General features: G+C 35.8%; 2 protein-coding genes across 2 annotated transcripts; both read left to right on the top strand.

Annotated features, from left to right (window-relative positions):
- The first annotated feature begins 4,970 nt into the window (after positions 1 to 4,970).
- Positions 4,971 to 6,750, top strand: LOC139842864 (uncharacterized). Its single transcript, XM_071832965.1, has 3 exons — positions 4,971 to 5,205; positions 5,308 to 5,962; positions 6,114 to 6,750. Exons 1-3 carry the CDS (start codon positions 4,971 to 4,973, stop codon positions 6,748 to 6,750), a joined length of 1,527 nt encoding a protein of 508 aa, XP_071689066.1.
- A 17-nt stretch (positions 6,751 to 6,767) lies between these two features.
- LOC139842863 (uncharacterized) lies at positions 6,768 to 7,475 on the top strand. The gene has a single exon (XM_071832964.1). The coding sequence runs from the start codon at positions 6,768 to 6,770 to the stop codon at positions 7,473 to 7,475; it is 708 nt and encodes a 235-aa protein (XP_071689065.1).
- The last annotated feature ends 12,276 nt before the right edge of the window (positions 7,476 to 19,751 follow it).

The raw sequence follows: 19,751 nt of genomic DNA, 5'->3' as shown, positions 1-19,751 counted from the left end.
AGAATTTGAGATAGTATATTATCGTGACGAGATACTCTGGAAATGAGAGAGAAAATGGTGTCTCGAACATGTTCGCCGGTAAGTGCTTCAGGTTCTTCGCCAAGAGGGCAATGTGGTGGATGAAAGAGATCGCCTTCTTCTTGTCTCCAATAATTAAGTAGGCTACGAACCCATCCCCAATTCATCCAGAATAGATGATGGCTAATTGGTTGATCCATTCAGGTTACACTATCTTCGGAATTCAGGTGAATATCCATATCGGAATAGCTGTCAGAGTTTGAACTAGATACGGGATCCATCTTGTATAATTAGGGAGATGATTTTTGATATAAATTAGATTATAGAATTTAGTTTGGTATTCTTCAATACATAATTTACATATGTATATATAATACCAAATTCCATAAATCACGGAGAAATTTTCGGAAGATATCAGGAAAAGTTTACAGTAACAGATACGCTAAGATATAAATTTTTGTCTATACACTATTTATGCAATAAATGCAGGAAAACGTGTATAGACTTAAGAATGATAAGCATATAATTTCCGACAAGAAATGATAAGCAAAACTTTTAACATGCAGACACGGTCGAAGTCCAGACTTACTAATGCATCTTAACAACTATCAGTTAGACACATTCATGCAAGACCTGGTTCGCTAGGACCAACGCTCTGACACCAACTGTGACGATCGCTCCAAATCCATATGGACGAACACATCATTCATCGATTTCATTGCGAGGTATTTGACCTCTATATGATACGTTTTGTAAACATTGCATTCTTTTGAAAAGGCACACCTTAAATGAATATTTAAATCAAAGGTTTTTGACATCTGATGATTTCTACATATAGATAATCACCGTAAATAATAGTTTACAATAGTACTTCCATTGACAATGCAGTCAAAATAAGATACATGGTGATGATTTGGTGAATGCAACGTTTCCTTGATAAATATACCATGTAAGACTCCATGCACATAGCTTGTCTAACATATAAACAAACAGCGGAAGACTTCTAGGAACCTGAGAATAAACATGCTAACAAGTGTTAAAACAAAGGTTGGTGAGTTCATAGTTTTAATGTTGCGCATAATCTGTATATAAAGGTGGATCACAAGATTTCAGTTGTTTCATCCAGAAACGTTTATCAAAATGTTCTACGAAATTGAGCACCCTGGTAACTAAACTTAACGTATATATAATTTGTACCCTTTGTATAATCATCTTAATAATACACGCAAACCAACGTGTACGCTTCTCAAATAGCATACGTCCGTTAAAAGGCTAGTGCTCTAGCTCGGACGGGGATATCAAGCCCTATGGATCCATATACTACTACTCGAGCCCACCAGTTCTTATAACCGGCAGTTACTAGTTACCAAAGCTAAGGGATTTTCAGTTCAAACTCAGTGTAGAATTTAGTATGTACTTGTATCCATTGCGTTTAAAATAAAGTGCATGTATTCTCAGCCCAAAAATATATATTGCAAAAGTATTTAAAAAGGGAGCAAATGAAACTCACCTTAGCAGCACATAAAGTTGTTCATCGTAATGTGACCGAAACTCGGTATATCAAATAATTGTAGATCTCAACCTAGAGAACATATGTTGGTCAATAAATGTCTATCAAGCTAGGTCAGGTCATAGTGTATCACAATCCTAATGCTCGAAATTGACATACAAAAGTTATTCAAAGTTGTTTCAAAAAGTCAATTTTGACAATAGTTCAACAAATGAGACGTACCTTATATAAGGATTCATTTACTCGGTTGGTAATATTCAAAAATCCATTTTATCAATCTCATAAACAAGTTGTTTAAGTATTAATTGCAGATTCAAAAAGCAATTCCAATTAATGTCAATTATAATTTAGTTGACCATATCTTTTGATTCGTTCCTCGAAACTATTCGATATCTAAATGAAAAGTTATTGATTTTTCGCCAGCTTTCCGAAAACATGTATATCATATACCTTTTACCCGTAATATATGTATTTAATTCGTGATTTATTATAAACTGTTTAACGACAAAATTTAGCATACAAGCATGTATAAATATATACACTCGAGCACTAGTATGTATACACTATTAATTTATAAAATATAAAATATAAATGCTTACGTATTAATATTGAGATTCAATATTGTAGAAAAGTACGTAGATGTAACGGAGATGATAAACACTAAGTTTGATTCACAATTATACCCCCGAACATTACCCATAACCTCCTTGGCAATAACCCATAATTTCCTTAGCTTTAATTCACTCGAAAATCATTTTTGAAATCGTTTGAACATGACCTCGTCGTAGTATTTTTTGTATAATACTAATAAAAATAATATTAATACTACTGATAATAATAAGATTAATATTAATATTAATCTTTAATAATAATAATTATAATAATTATAATAATAATATTAATAATAATAATAATAATAATAATATAAATAATATAAATATTACGGAGTATATATCTATATCTGTGTAAGTGTATGTGATGTTCGAGCAAAACAATTGAATTTATAGTACCTTTTTTGAAAAAGCACCCCATGCGATCGCATGGGATTTGTGCTTCAAGGCCATGCGATCGCATGGCCCTCTGATCCAGCTCACAAACTTTTAACTTTTTGTTTGTCGACATAATTTTATATAATATATATAATATATTTAATTTATATAATTAATTATATATTATATTATATTCACATGCATAGTTGACTTGTAATTTTTGTTCCGATTAGTCGTACGTCATCACTCGACTTATGTCCCGGTTTCGGTTTTTCAAATGTCCTTTCGTACGCTGAGAAAACTTGTATTTTACATTTCGTGTCACGTACCTTTGTCAAAATATAGCCTTAAATTATCCCTAAACTATACCACTCAAAGTATATCTTAAACTTTCGAGTATTTTGATCATTTACTTCTATAAATCATCATCTCGCTATTTGTTAATATATATATAATAACAATTCGTTTTTATGACCAAGTTAATATTATATTTTATCGTATTGTTAAATATATATTTTCGATATTAATAAACACGTTTTAAAATACATATCGCAAGTTATTCATATATCTAATTCCAACAGTTGATATTCCTTATTATTGTATGTGTCCAAATTACGTTATTTAAACAAACACTTTACCATTTATTCCGAATACCGTTAAGAATGAATAATTTCCCAAATCAACATGGACCTTACAACAGAGACCCGTAATAATATCATAATCCTTAAGGGACTCAATAATTATCTTTTAATTCAATCGTTTGGCATAATCTTTTAACTCTGTATCTAAATATATCAATCAGATAATCAAACCAATAAGTTTAATGCACAGTATCATATACTCAACACTTTGTTACGTTTTCAAGTTATGGTATATATATGTATCTATTTACCTATAATTGTTTGCGAATCGTTGAGAACAATCGAAAGGTAATTGAATAGTTCAAAAATTTTGAGATTCAACTTTACAGACTTTGCTTATCGTGTCAGAAACGTTAAAGATTAAGTTTAAATTTGGTCAAAAATTTCTGGGTCATCACACCGGGCACGCCCCGCAGTTAGCTGCTCCATTACTTCAGCATGGAGTTACACCCATATATAGTTTGTCTGCGTCTTTCGATTCTTCAGGTGTTGTATGTTCCTAAATGTATTCATTGGTATTTTTTTGTGTATCTCTAGAAGTTCTGTAACAAGTACTTTTATGCATACTTTGCCAACATTGTTGTATCTTTGCTATTCTTACCCTGTTGTTTCTTCCTTTTTTTTTTGGTATCTTTAAAGCCGTATTGCGATCGTTGTATTTGTTGTCTTAATTGTTTTCCCCTTTTTTCAGCTTTCTCTCCTCTGTATCGTGACTGCGATGATTGCACATACGTTTGTAGCCATTGTAGAGCCCTATTTTGGCATGACAAACGTATAAAAAAAACCTTCAAGGACAAAAAAGTCCACTATCACTGTTGCTGTGAAAATGTGCGTGTCCGATTACCGGCTTATGAAGAACCTCCAGGCACTTAGAAGGAACTTTTAGAAACGAGTGGTTTCATGGATAACGTCCGTGCATATAATTAGATGTTCAGTATGACCTCTTTCGGCGCGTGCATTGATGAGACCATAAATGACGACCGGTCTCCGTATGTTTTCAAAGTTTTGGGGCAGATTTATCACTAGATTGGTTCCTTATGCCCTCAACCAGGAACACGTCCACAATTCCTGCAGCTTTACATCTATGATACAGACAGTGAAGTTGAAAACAGAAAGTCCCATTTTGGTGGCGGGAATTCAGATCGCATCTGTGAAGATATTGTTCGTAGACCTATTCTGTTGCTCGATTCGCATCATGAACTTGTAAGGCTGTTCCAGACGACCAGAGATAAATGTAATGCTGCTGAGATACCAAATTTCAACATTCGATTGTTCAGTGTCACCAGATCAAAACAACATAGCCTTCCTACTTCTGATGCAATAGGGGCTATTGTCATTGATACTGGTCCACATGCACTTTCGGATTACGATGCAATAATCCACCCAAGGTCTGAGTACCCAAAGCGAGTTAACAAACTTCATCCGTCGTATATGTCACTACAATTCCCATTGATGTTCTTTTTTGGCGAACCAGGCTTCCATCCTGATTTAAAGTTGGTTGATGATCCAGGTTCCACTGGTGGCCGGGTTAGAAAAATGACGATGAATATGTTCTATTGCTACCAGCTTCATGATAGGCTAAATTCTTACAGTCTCATGATGAGGCTCGGGTGACTCTTTCAGCAGTACGTTGTCACGGTGTATTGCAGTATTGAATTAGATCGGATGGATTACATTAGGAAGAAACAGAAAGATATCAGGAAAGATTACCTCTCGGGTTTGTACGACGCCATTAGCAGGGGTGATCAGACCGGTTAAGACGTGGGCAGTAGAACTATCCTCCCAGCTTCTTTCACCGATGGTCCCCGTTATATGTACAGCCACTATCTTGACGCCCTGGCGATTTGTCGTGTTTTTGGGAATCTGCAGTTCTTTGTCACTTTTACTTGCAACGTTAAGTGGCCAGAAATAGCTCGATATCTGCAGCCTTTTCCTCTGCTTACTGCATCAGACCGTGCTGATATTGTCGCGAGAGTTTTTCACTTCAAAGTCAAACAATTTGTCGCTTTTTTAAAAGACGGGAACCCACTGGGTGACTTTAGAGGAGGTAATACTACAACATGATTTCCCCTTACTTTTGTATTAAGTTGACTCTGCTGTTTATATCTTTTTTAATCGCTACTAATGTAATTTTTTCACAATTTTGCAGTTCTGTATACCATTGAGTTCCAGAAAAGAGGGTTGCCCCATTGTCACACATTGTTGTGGTTGTATTCCTCAGCCTCATCACCTATAAGCGAAATAATAGATGATTACATATCTGCCGAACTTCCTGACCCGAGAACTAACCTCGCTGGTTATGCAGTGGTCTCCGCGACTACGATGCATGGGTCCTGTGGCATTCCCAACTTACGTGCACCGTGCATGGAAGGGCCCACTTGCACAAAAAATTTCCCAAAAAAATACAACGACAAAACCTTCTTTGATGTTGATGGTCGTGCACACTACCGAAGGCGTAATACTGGTGTGTATACAACGCGTTCCGGGGTCCATCTCGATAACAGCTATGTAGTTCCTTACAACAGACTACTTTGTATGACTTTCCAAGCTCATATAAATGTTGAGTGCTGTGGATCAACAACCCTGATCAAATACCTGTTTAAGTACATTTCAAAGGGTACCGACCGCATTACTGCTCGCATATCCAAACCAGTTGGTAGTAACAACCGTGTGAGGCCACAAGTCTCTCAACCAGTAGATGAAGTTCAGAATTTTATAGATGCCCGTTTCATTTGCTCGCATGAGACTTGCTGGCGTATTTTTAACTTCCCAATTCATCATCGTGAACCGGCAGTTCAGATCCTGTCTGTCCATTTAGAGAATATGCAGCTTATGAAGTTCCGTAGCAAGCAATCGCTTCAAGAAATTGTCGAAAACACTTGTCGAAAACACAGAAAAGAAGAAAACTATTTTGACTGAGTGGCTATGTTATAACGCCTCCTCTTCGGCTGGCAGGCACCTGGCATATTTGGATTTCCCATCTGAATTTGTTTGGTATCAAGCACAGAAAAGCTGGAAACGTAGGGTGAATATTAACAAGTCTTCGATTGGAAGGATGTCATACATACATCCCTCATTCGGAGAGGCTTTTTTCCTAAGAATGCTTTTGTACCATCAAAAGGGGTGCACAAGCTTTGTAGATATTAGAACCGTGAACCAAGTTGAATACCAGACATACCGTTCTGCTTGCGTGGCCGCTGGGCTTCTTGGTGATGATAAAGAATGGACTATAGTACTGGAGGAAGCATCGGCATCCGCCACTGCTTCTCAGTTGGGGTCACTTTTTGCACACATTCTGGTGTATTCCGAAGTCTCGAATTCGCTTGCTCTTTGGGAAAAGCACTGGGAAATGATGTCTGACGACATACCTTTGCGAGCAGCGGCCTCTCTAAAGATGGCGAAGCTGCACATAAACAGAGATGACCTTCGTAATTATGTTCTTTATGAGGTTGAAATCCTCCTAAACCAGTGTGGAAAGACACTCAGCGACTTCGCATTGCCATCTCTGCCAGATGACCTTCTACTAGATCTTGCAAATCGTTTGATCATGGAGGAGAGAACTATGATCGTGAATCGCTTAATGAGGATTTGAGTCATCTAGAATCTAGGATGAATGTGAAGCAGAGAAGAATCTACGAACTGATATGTGATTCTTCCTCGAACAACAGGACAGAGCTTGTGTTTGTTTATGGTCATGGTGGCACCGGTAAGACATTCTTATGGAAGGCCATAATCAAGTGTCTAAGGGCCAAGGGAAAGATTGTTCTTGTTGTGGCATCGTCCGGAATCGCATCTTTGTTACTGCCTTCGGGCAGAACAGCTCACTCTCGATTCAAACTACCTATTGACCTTACCGATGAGTCGATGTGCAATGTAAACAAAAACACACAAATGGCGAAACTACTTGAAAGCACAGATCTTATTGTGTGGGGTGAGGCATCGATGAATAATAAGCGATGCTTCGAAGCTCTTGATCGCAGCCTGCGAGACATTCTTGGTAACAAAAACTCGCCATTTGGAGGTAAGTCTATGATTCTCGGTGGTGACTTTAAACAAACATTACCCGTTCATAAAAAAGGAAAGAAATCGACTATAGTACGCTCTTGCATTACATCTTCATATTTGTGGCAGGAATTCAAGGTGTTTGTTCTTACTGAAAATATGCGCTTAATGCAGCCAGGGCTGACGCCATCGGAAAAGGAGAGAAACACTGCTTTCTCCGCCTGGTTACTGGATATTGGGAATGGCGAGGTTGGGACACGTGATTTGGAAGACCCGATTAATAGTAGTTGGGTACAAATTCCTGACACCTACTGAAATGTCCCGTTCATATAGATTATAAACGTTCCATATTAATTGATTTCGTCGCGAGGTTTTAACCTCTATATGAGACGTTTTTCAAAGACTGCATTCATTTTTAAAACAACCATAACTTCTATTTTATCGATAAAGGTTTAAAAAAACATTAAATAGATTATCAAATAATGATAATCTAAAATATTCCGTTTTCACACGAACATTACATAATGGTTTACAATAAAAATATATTACATCGAAATAAGTTTCTTGAATGCAGTTTTTACACAATATCATACAAGCATGGACTCCAAATCCTGTCCTTATTTTAGTATGCAACAGCGAAAGCTCTTAATAATCACCTGAGAATAAACATGCTTAAAACGTCAACAAAAATGTTGGCGAGTTATAGGTTTAACCTATATATTATCAAATCATAATAATAGACCACAAGATTTCATTTTTATAACACATCTTATATCAGGCATTTCGCAAACTGCATAGAGACAAAAATTATTCATATGGTGAACACCTGGTAACCGACATTAACAAGATGCATATAGAATATCCCCATCATTTAGGGACACCCATCGGACATGATAAACTCGAAGTACTAAAGCATTCCAAATTCCAGAATGGGGGTTGTTAGTTTCCGTAGATCTACCTTTAGGATTCGCGTCAATTAGGGGTCAGTTCCCTAATTCTTAGGCTACCAAGCTAAAAGGGGCATATTCAGTTTAATAATTCAACCATAGAATGTAGTTTCGATTACTTGTGTCTATTTCGTAAAACATTTATAGAACTGCATGTATTCTCATTCCAAAAATATTAGATTTTAAAAGTGGGACTATAACTCACTTTCACAGATTTTTACTTCGTCGGAAAGTAAGACTTGACCACTGGTCGATTCACGAACCTATAACAAATATGTACATATATATCAAAGTATGTTCAATGAAATGTCCCGTTCTTATTGATTAAAAACGTTCCATATTAATTGATTTCGTTGCGAGGTTTTGACCTCTATATGAGACGTTTTTCAAAGACTGCATTCATTTTAAAACAAACCATAACCTTTATTTCATCAATAAAGGTTTAAAAAGCTTTACGTAGATTATCAAATAATGATAATCTAAAATATCCTGTTTACACACGACCATTACATAATGGTTTATAATACAAATATGTTACAACAAAATAAGTTTCTTGAATGCAGTTTTTACACAATATCATACAAGCATGGACTCCAAATCTCGTCCTTATTTAAGTATGCGACAGCGGAAGCTCTTAGTATTCACCTGAGAATAAACATGCTTTAAACGTCAACAAAAATATTGGTGAGTTATAGGTTTAACCTATATATATCAAATCGTAACAATAGACCACAAGATTTCATATTTCAATACACATCCCATACATAGAGATAAAAATCATTCATATGGTGAACACCTGGTAACCGACATTAACAAGATGCATATATAAGAATACCCCCATCATTCCGGGACACCCTTCGGATATGATATAAATTTCGAAGTACTAAAGCATCCGGTACTTTGGATGGGGTTTGTTAGGCCCAATAGATCTATCTTTAGGATTTGCGTCAATTAGGGTGTCTGTTCCCTAATTCTTAGATTACCAGACTTAATAAAAAGGGGCATATTCGATTTCAATAATTCAACCATAGAATGTAGTTTCACGTACTTGTGTCTATTTTGTAAATCATTTATAAAACCTGCATGTATTCTCATCCCAAAAATATTAGATTTTAAAAGTGGGACTATAACTCACTTTCACAGATTTTTACTTCGTCGGGAAGTAAGACTTGGCCACTGGTTGATTCACGAACCTATAACAATATATACATATATATCAAAGTATGTTCAAAATATATTTACAACACTTTTAATATATTTTGATGTTTTAAGTTTATTAAGTCAGCTGTCCTCGTTAGTAACCTACAACTAGTTGTCCACAGTTAGATGTACAGACATAAATCGATAAATATTATCTTGAATCAATCCACGACCCAGTGTATACGTGTCATAACCCGTCCTTAACCATAAGAACGTGTTAGATAACGTATGATTTCATTGCGAGGTATTGACCTCTATATGCGACATTTTTAAAAGAACAACTGCATTTATTTTACATTACAAACCATAACTCTTATGATAATACAAGCTTTAGACAATATAAAGATGATTATCGTTTAGCGATAATCTTCGACTTACAAACTTTACAAATGATGATAACAACACGATTTCTAGCATATTTTACAACACAAGTTCTTGGATATGCAGTCTTATTTTTGACACAAATATGCGTACGCAAGATCCTGCTCAAATTCAACATAATGCAGCGGAAACTTCTAATTATCACCTGAGAATAAACATGTTTAAAACATCAACATAAATTTGGTGAGATATAGGTTTAGTGCCGGCAGCAATATATATATAGACCACAAGATTTCATATATAAACATTTTAATAAAAATATTCTAAGTGGTTGAGCACTTGGTAACCATACTTAACATTTAATCACGTCGCATATTCCCTTTATTATGAAATCTTACTACACCGTACCAAGTGTAGTCACGAAACGAAGTACTGTGCAACCGTTGAATACTGGTCGTCCAGTCCGGTTGGGGTTGTCAGGCCCGATAGATCTATCAACAGGATTCGCGTTTACAATACCGCTGTAAATAACAGTTACCAAGCTACAGGGAAGTATGCCAGTGGTACAACTCAACGTAGAATATATTTTTCAGTTACTTGTGTCCATATCGTAAAACATAAAATACATGTATTCTCATCCCGAAATATTTAGAGTTTAAAAGTGGGACTATATACTCACTGTTGTCTTGAAGATATATATAATTTGACTTGGTCTCCGGTTGATATCACGAACCTATCCATATATAATATATCAATACCTTTTCTTTTTAAACAAACGTCACATATATATACTTGTTATACTTTTAATACTTTGAATAATTCCTTAGTCCGTAGTTAGCAGTTCGTTGTTAGTAATTCAATTTTAATGGTTCATTTTTAGATGTTTAATATACCCGCAATGAAATAAATAAAACCCCCTAACGAAATAAATAAAACCCCATCGTATATGTATTGGTCGAGATTAATCTTGACCCACGGTACCGGTGTTGTCAAATGACGTGTTGCGTACATAAAGTACCGGTGTTGTCAAATGACGTGTTGCGTACAATCATGGGATCTTATGATTAATCTTCTCGTGTTGTTTACGGGTGATCCTGAACCATATAAAATTGAATTATAAGTACATATATATAAAATATCATGTTATCTTAGAAAGATGTGATTTTATTTAATTTTTCCCAATTAATCCCGAAGTTAAACTAGTCTTGGATAACCAATTTTGTTTCGGTCATAGTTTCTTCGTTACAACTCCGTTTTCGTTGATTCAACTTGCCATCTCCTTGGATCGAGTCCCTCTTTAAGACTATGAACTGTAAATACCTTAGTTTGTATTCAAAATCACACGGCATAGGTGAAACTTTAGTGAAACTTATGAAGTTAAACATTTTCCTTTATGTAAACAACCTTAAATGGTTATTTTTCTAAAAATACTTATACTTTGAATTAAATCATGAAATTTTTATGTGTTATCATATTCATAGTAAAAATCATTTTTCCAGAACATAAACCTCCAATTCAAAGTTTAAGATGGTTTTTAATTATCCAACCCAAAACAGTCCCCGGTGACACTCCGACGTCGTAAAAACAGTTTTTAAGATATTCTTTGAAAAACCAAGTTATACCTTGTTAAATTAGCATATATTTAAGTTATATTACAGGTCTTGAAGTATTTTAAAAGTTAAGTTAGAAGGATCTATTTAGTTTGCAAACAAGTTTGAAAACTTTCAAACTATGTTCTTGTTGTTAAAATTTTATACCACAAAATAAGATAGCTATATATATATGAATCGAATAAGGTTATGAACATAGTTACTACCTCAAGTTCCTTGGACAAGGTTGCTGTAAAAGAGGAGTAAGAACCTAGAACTAAAAGGGTGATGGAATTGGATGAAAGATTGGAAGTAAGTTTGTGTTCTTGGAAGGATTCTTGAAGTGTTTTTGTAAGGGTTTTCTTATGGTGATTAAGTGATGTTTTTGAAGCTAAATGATGGGGAAAATGCTTGGAGATGATCAAGTATGAAGTTAAGAGTATTTTAAGAGAGAAATGGAAGTGTAAGTATGAGAAAATGGGGTGAAGAAATGGTGTGCATGCATAAAAATGTTTTTAGGTTATAAAGGAAAAAAAAAAGATACCTAACTTTGTTTTCTTGCTAAATAATTCATGCTACTTGACAAATGGTTGGTTCCACATGTTTCTTAATCATTTAAGGCTGCTAAGGAGCAGATTTTTATTGGTATATACCAATAGTAAATACATCTAGAAGCTGCGTATGATACGGGTACATATACCCTAGATATACGTGTAGAAATCTTTGAGAAAACGGAACGAGGATTCAAATATAGCTATCTTTTGTAAATACACTTATATTGTTTTATGTATTTAAGTTATTAAAAGTGATTAAATACATTACTTATACGATATATGTATAAACATTATAAGTCATAAGTATTAATGTCAAATAACGTTACGTATGGTTATCGTTTTGAAAACTTAAGTTAGTAGTTTCAAAATATACTTATAACTTATTGTTATTAATACAAAATGAGATATTAAAACATTCTTAGATCATGTTAAATATGTATATATACATATATATACACAAACGTATAATTATCATATATTGTATAGTTCGTGATATCATCGGTCAAACTAGACGGTCAAACGTTGTGTAAATCTCTTTTCGAAAACATAAGTCTCAATAATTTGGATTGCTTATCATGTTTGTAAGGTTTAATTTATGTAAATATTAATCTTATAAGTATAGAACGATCGAAAAAGTGCGGGTCATTACAGTACCTACCCGTTAAATAAATTTCGTCCCGAAATTTTAAAATTGTACCTATTTTGCGTCATCGGGAAACAAGTGTGGATACTTTTGTTTCATTTGATCCTCTCGTTCCCAAGTAAACTCAGGATCCTTCGAGCATTCCAACGAACCTTAACGATCGGTATGTTGCTCTGCTTGAGCCGTTTAACTTCACGATCCATGATTTCGATTGGTTCTTCGATGAATTGTAGTTTCTCGTCGACATGGATTTCTTCAAGAGGAATGGTGAGGTCTTCCTTTGCAAGACACTTCTTAAGGTTTGAGACGTGAAAAGTATTATGTACTCCGGCGAGTTGTTGCGGTAACTCGAGTCGATAAGCTACCGGTCCAATGCGTTCGATGATCTTGAACGGGCCTACGTACCTTGGGTTCAGTTTACCCCTTTTGCCAAAACGTATTACACCTTTCCATGGTGATACCTTTAACATAACCATGTCACCGATCTGAAACTCTAATGGTTTCCTTCGAACATCAGTGTAGCTCTTTTGGCGACTACGGGCTGTTTTCAATCTCTCCTTAATTTGTACTATCTTTTCAGTAGTTTCATGTATGATCTCGGGACCAGTTAATTGTCGATCTCCTACTTCATTCCAACAGATAGGAGATCTACACTTCCTCCCATACAGTGCTTCAAATGGCGCAGCTTTAATGCTCGCATGATAACTATTATTATACGAGAATTCTGCTAACGGTAAATACTTATCCCATCCGTTTCCAAAATCGATCACACATGCCCTGAGCATGTCTTCAAGAGTCTGAATTGTTCTTTCACTCTGCCCGTCAGTTTGCGGATGATATGCGGTACTCATATCCAAACGAGTTCCTAGTGCCTCCTGTAGTGATTGCCAGAACTTTGAGGTAAATCTACTATCACGATCAGATATAATGGAAATAGGTATTCCATGCCTTGAAACTATATCCTTTATATATAATCGTAATAATTTCTCCATTCTATCCGTTTCCTTTATAGGCAAGAAATGTGCAGATTTGGTAAGACGATCAACAATCACCCAAATGGTGTCGTATCCCCAGGCAGTCTTTGGTAACTTCGTGATGAAATCCATGGTAATACCATCCCATTTCCATTCTGGGATTTCTGGTTGTTGAAGTAACCCTGACGGCTTTTGGTGTTCAGCTTTGACTTTGGAACAAGTTAAACATTCCCCAACATATGTTGCAACGTCTGTCTTTAAATTAGGCCACCAATAATGTGTCTTAAGATCTTGATACATCTTTCCGACTCCGGGATGTATCGAGTATCTTGTCTTATGTGCCTCGTTCAATATCAACTTCCTTAATCCACCCAACTTTGGTACCCAAATACGATTTGCAAAATATCGAATTCCATCTTCCCGCATAACGAGTTGCTTCTCATACTTCTTCATTATTTCATTTCCTATATTTTCTTTAGTAAGTGCTTCTCGTTGAACTTCTTTGATTTGTGAGTTGAGATTCATGCGAATTTTTATGTTCATCGCTCGTACTCGAATTGGTTCTCGTTCCTTTCTGCTTAGAGCGTCGGCCACCACGTTTGCTTTCCCGGGATGATAACGAATTTCACAATCATAGTCATTTATTAACTCAACCCACCTACGTTGCCTCGTGTTCAGCTGTTTTTGATCGAAAATATGTTGAAGGCTTTTATGATCAGTAAACACAGTGCATTTAACCCCATACAAGTAGTGTCTCCATATCTTCAATGCAAACACAACTGCTCCCAATTCTAGATCATGCGTCGTATAATTCCGCTCGTGAATCTTTAATTGTCGGGATGCGTATGCAATAACTTTCTTCCGTTGCATAAGAACGCAACCAAAACCTTGTCGCGAAGCGTCACAATATATTTCGAAATCATCGTTCCCTTCTGGTAACGATAAAATAGGCGCCGTAGTCAACTTCTTTTTCAGTAATTGAAATGCACTCTCCTGCTCAGAAGTCCATTCATATTTCTTCCCTTTTTGCGTTAACGCTGTTAACGGCTTAGCTATTCGGGAAAAATCTTGAATAAACCTTCTATAATAACCGGCTAAACCCAAAAATTGGCGTATCTGCATTGGTGTCTTAGGAGTCTCCCCTTTTTCAATGGCTTCAATTTTTGCTGGATCAACCTGAATTCCTTTGCTACTAACAACGTGGCCAAGAAATTGCACTTCTTTCAACCAGAAAGCACACTTAGAAAATTTAGCGTATAGCTGTTCTTTTCTCAACAACTCTAATATTAAACTTAAATGCTGCTCATGCTCTTGCTCACTCTTGGAATAGATAAGAATATCATCAATGAAAACGATAATAAACTTATCTAAATATGGACTACAAACTCGATTCATGAGGTCCATGAATACAGCTGGCGCATTTGTCAACCCAAACGGCATGACCAAAAATTCGTAATGACCATAACGTGTCCGAAAAGCAGTTTTCGGAATGTCCTCTTCTTTGACACGTAATTGATGATAGCCCGACCTTAAGTCAATTTTTGAGTACACACATGATCCTTGGAGTTGATCAAATAAGTCGTCAATTCTCGGTAGTGGATACCGATTCTTGATAGTTAACTTATTTAATTCACGATAATCTATACACATCCTAAAAGATCCATCTTTCTTTTTAACAAATAGAATCGGAGCTCCCCACGGTGAAGTACTTGGTCGTATGAATCCATGATCCAGTAATTCTTTTAACTGACTCTGAAGTTCTTTTAACTCGGACGGTGCAAGTCTATATGGAGCACGGGCAACTGGTGCAGCTCCTGGTACTAAATCTATTTGAAATTCTACAGATCTAAATGGAGGTAGTCCCGGCAACTCTTCCGGAAAAACTTCAGGAAAATCTCTTGCCACAGGCACGTCGTTGATGCACTTCTCTTTTTCTTTCTTTTCGACTTTATTAACATGTGCTAGAATAGCATAACATCCCTTTTCTAAACACTTCTTGGCTTTCAAACAGCTAATGAGTTTTAGCTTTGAGTTACCCTTCTCTCCATAAATCATCACCGGCATTTTATCCTTACAAGGAATGCGAATTACCTTCTTGGCACACACAACTTCAGCTCCTACTTTGGACATCCAGTCCATGCCGACTATTACATCAAAACTTCCTAATTCTACGGGTATTAGGTCAATTTTAAATGTTTCTCCGGCTAAATTTATTTTACAATCACGGCAAATTTTATCGGCTTTAATTAGTTTACCATTAGCTAACTCAATCATGTACTTAGCATCTAGAGGTAATGATGAACAATTCAATTTAGCGTAAAAACCTCTACTCACGTAACTTCTATCGGCACCAGTATCAAATATAATAGATGCGGATAAGTTATTAATGGTAAACGTACCCGTAACAAGCTCCGGGTCTTCACACGCCTCTCTAGCATTAATAACAAATGCTCTTCCACGTGCAGATCCATTATTCTTCTCTGGATTCGGACACTGGCTCTTATAGTGACCTTGTTTTCCACACCCATAACAAGTAATGGTAGCCAAAGCAGTTCTATTTGCATTGGTGGCAGGAGTCTTGGTACCATTTGTATTTGTAACGAGGGCCCTACAATCTTTAGCAAGATGACCCTTTCGATTACATTTGTTGCATACCACATTACAGTAGCCAGAGTGATGTTTGTGGCATCGGTTACATAAAGGATTTTGTCCTTTGTAACCAAAGCTTAAACCACTACCCGCACCTTGCGTGATTTCTTGTTTCTTAAAAGATTGTTGTTGGTTACCTCGATCATAATTTCCATTCCACTTTCTTTTGTTACCTGATACCTTCACATCAGTATTGGATACTTTCTTATCCATGATGACCTGATCCATTAGCTATTTTTCCGTGGTTATAGCTTCATGAATTGTCTTAGGTTTCGATGCTGTAACATTTGCCTTGACCTTTTTGGGCAAACCATCTTTGTACATTTCAATCTTCCGTTCTTCGGTTGGGACCAATTCAGGACATAGCAAAACTAATTCCATGAATCGCTGATTGTAGTTGGTGATTTCAGTACCAATAACCTTCAGACTTCGTAACTCATCTTCCAACTTCCTAACCTCGTTCCTTGGACAATATTCGTTGATTAACATTGTTTTGAATTCTTCCCACGGAGTATCATAAGCTACATCTCCTCCTACAGCCTTCACATAATTTTTCCACCACGTGAGTGCACTATCTTGTAAAGTGCACGATGCGTATTTGGTCATGTCCTTTTCAACACAACCACTGATTTTGAACACAGTTTCCATCTTTTCTATCCACCGGGTTAAACCGATCGGTCCTTCTGTTCCACTGAATGATGAGGGCTTGCAAGCTTGAAAATTTTTGTAAGTGCACCCCACACGAGGATTTGGGTTAACTGCAGCACCTCTTGCAGCCTCGACCCATAACATTCTGTCGTTCACTCGCTGATTGATGAGTTCCTGGATTTCTTGTTCCGTCATTCGGTTCAATCGCGCCATATTCTTCTATAAGAATGAAAAGAAAATAATTATTCACATGGAATATTATAGATGTAGTGTATATTTACAGTACATTATAGCTTATTAATAATATGAACTAGGTATTATTATAAAAGCCTTTTCTTCTTATTAGCGTTTTATAATTATATCTAGGGTAGTACCTACCCGTTAATGTCCATACTTAATAGCTTAGTACAGAATCAATTACTACCATCTAAATAATACTTAACCATGGAAAATTATTGCATTTCACACTTCACTATTTTTACATATGCTTATCTTACATCGAACATTAAGCAAACCACACTGATAATATTATACAAAACATTATATGATCCCATGGTTTAATAAGGCAGCGCATCGTTTGGTCTATTTTCTAAGACGTTTAGGTTCAATGAATCGCCTAACGCTCATCCTAGCTGTCTGCCTATATTTTGGCTGTGGGACTGAAGAACTGGATGCCGGGATAGAACGAATAGGAATAGCGGGAATAGGGGTGGTAGTGTCTAGTGGAGTTGGTGCCACATCATCCTTATTAAACTCAAGATTTGAATTTTCTAATTCATTAGCCTTTCGTTTCTTTCCTAGTTCGAACTTGTCTTTCGTAATTTCCTGTATTTCTTTCTTGGGTTCACTTTCCTCCTCGGGTTCACTTTCCTCCTCGGGTTCACTTTCCTCCTCGGGTTCACTTTCCGGGTTCTTTACAGTTGGTTCATCTGGAATTTGTGAGTCTTCCCCAAAGATATTATTTTCGTCATCGGATAGGTTAATGACTGAAACACCATCTGAAGATTCTGATTCGGAGTCGCTGAATGTGATAATAAGTTTTGAGCCCGACATCTACAACAACTAACCCATTAGTATTACATAATATTTACATATAAATTTTAACCAACAATGATAAGCAATGGTTTTTAAAATCAGACCCGGTCAAAGTCCAGACTTACTAATGTATCCTAACGACTTATCAGTTAGACACACTAATGCAAACCTGGTTCGCTAAGACCACCGCTCTGATACCACATGTCATAACCCGTCCTTAACCATAAGAACGTGTTAGATAACGTATGATTTCATTGCGAGGTATTGACCTCTATATGCGACATTTTTAAAAGAACAACTGCATTTATTTTACATTACAAACCATAACTCTTATGATAATACAAGCTTTAGACAATATAAAGATGATTATCGTTTAGCGATAATCTTCGACTTACAAACTTTACAAATGATGATAACAACACGATTTCTAGCATATTTTACAACACAAGTTCTTGGATATGCAGTCTTATTTTTGACACAAATATGCGTACGCAAGATCCTGCTCAAATTCAACATAATGCAGCGGAAACTTCTAATTATCACCTGAGAATAAACATGTTTAAAACATCAACATAAAGTTGGTGAGATATAGGTTTAGTGCCGGCAGCAATATATATATAGACCACAAGATTTCATATATAAACATTTTAATAAAAATATTCTAAGTGGTTGAGCACTTGGTAACCATACTTAACATTTAATCACGTCGCATATTCCCTTTATTATGAAATCTTACTACACCGTACCAAGTGTAGTCACGAAACGAAGTACTGTGCAACCGTTGAATACTGGTCGTCCAGTCCGGTTGGGGTTGTCAGGCCCGATAGATCTATCAACAGGATTCGCGTTTACAATACCGCTGTAAATAACAGTTACCAAGCTACAGGGAAGTATGCCAGTGGTACAACTCAACGTAGAATATATTTTTCAGTTACTTGTGTCCATATCGTAAAACATAAAATACATGTATTCTCATCCCGAAATATTTAGAGTTTAAAAGTGGGACTATATACTCACTGTTGTCTTGAAGATATATATAATTTGACTTGGTCTCCGGTTGATATCACGAACCTATCCATATATAATATATCAATACCTTTTCTTTTTAAACAAACGTCACATATATATACTTGTTATACTTTTAATACTTTGAATAATTCCTTAGTCCGTAGTTAGCAGTTCGTTGTTAGTAATTCAATTTTAATGGTTCATTTTTAGATGTTTAATATACCCGCAATGAAATAAATAAAACCCCCTAACGAAATAAATAAAACCCCATCGTATATGTATTGGTCGAGATTAATCTTGACCCACGGTACCGGTGTTGTCAAATGACGTGTTGCGTACATAAAGTACCGGTGTTGTCAAATGACGTGTTGCGTACAATCATGGGATCTTATGATTAATCTTCTCGTGTTGTTTACGGGTGATCCTGAACCATATAAAATTGAATTATAAGTACATATATATAAAATATCATGTTATCTTAGAAAGATGTGATTTTATTTAATTTTTCCCAATTAATCCCGAAGTTAAACTAGTCTTGGATAACCAATTTTGTTTCGGTCATAGTTTCTTCGTTACAACTCCGTTTTCGTTGATTCAACTTGCCATCTCCTTGGATCGAGTCCCTCTTTAAGACTATGAACTGTAAATACCTTAGTTTGTATTCAAAATCACACGGCATAGGTGAAACTTTAGTGAAACTTATGAAGTTAAACATTTTCCTTTATGTAAACAACCTTAAATGGTTATTTTTCTAAAAATACTTATACTTTGAATTAAATCATGAAATTTTTATGTGTTATCATATTCATAGTAAAAATCATTTTTCCAGAACATAAACCTCCAATTCAAAGTTTAAGATGGTTTTTAATTATCCAACCCAAAACAGTCCCCGGTGACACTCCGACGTCGTAAAAACAGTTTTTAAGATATTCTTTGAAAAACCAAGTTATACCTTGTTAAATTAGCATATATTTAAGTTATATTACAGGTCTTGAAGTATTTTAAAAGTTAAGTTAGAAGGAT

This window comes from Rutidosis leptorrhynchoides, chromosome 4 (genome assembly GCF_046630445.1).
Source record: "Rutidosis leptorrhynchoides isolate AG116_Rl617_1_P2 chromosome 4, CSIRO_AGI_Rlap_v1, whole genome shotgun sequence".
Lineage (NCBI taxonomy): Eukaryota > Viridiplantae > Streptophyta > Magnoliopsida > Asterales > Asteraceae > Rutidosis > Rutidosis leptorrhynchoides.
Note: the sequence above shows the minus strand (reverse complement) of the source record. Positions and strands in the feature narration are given on the sequence as shown.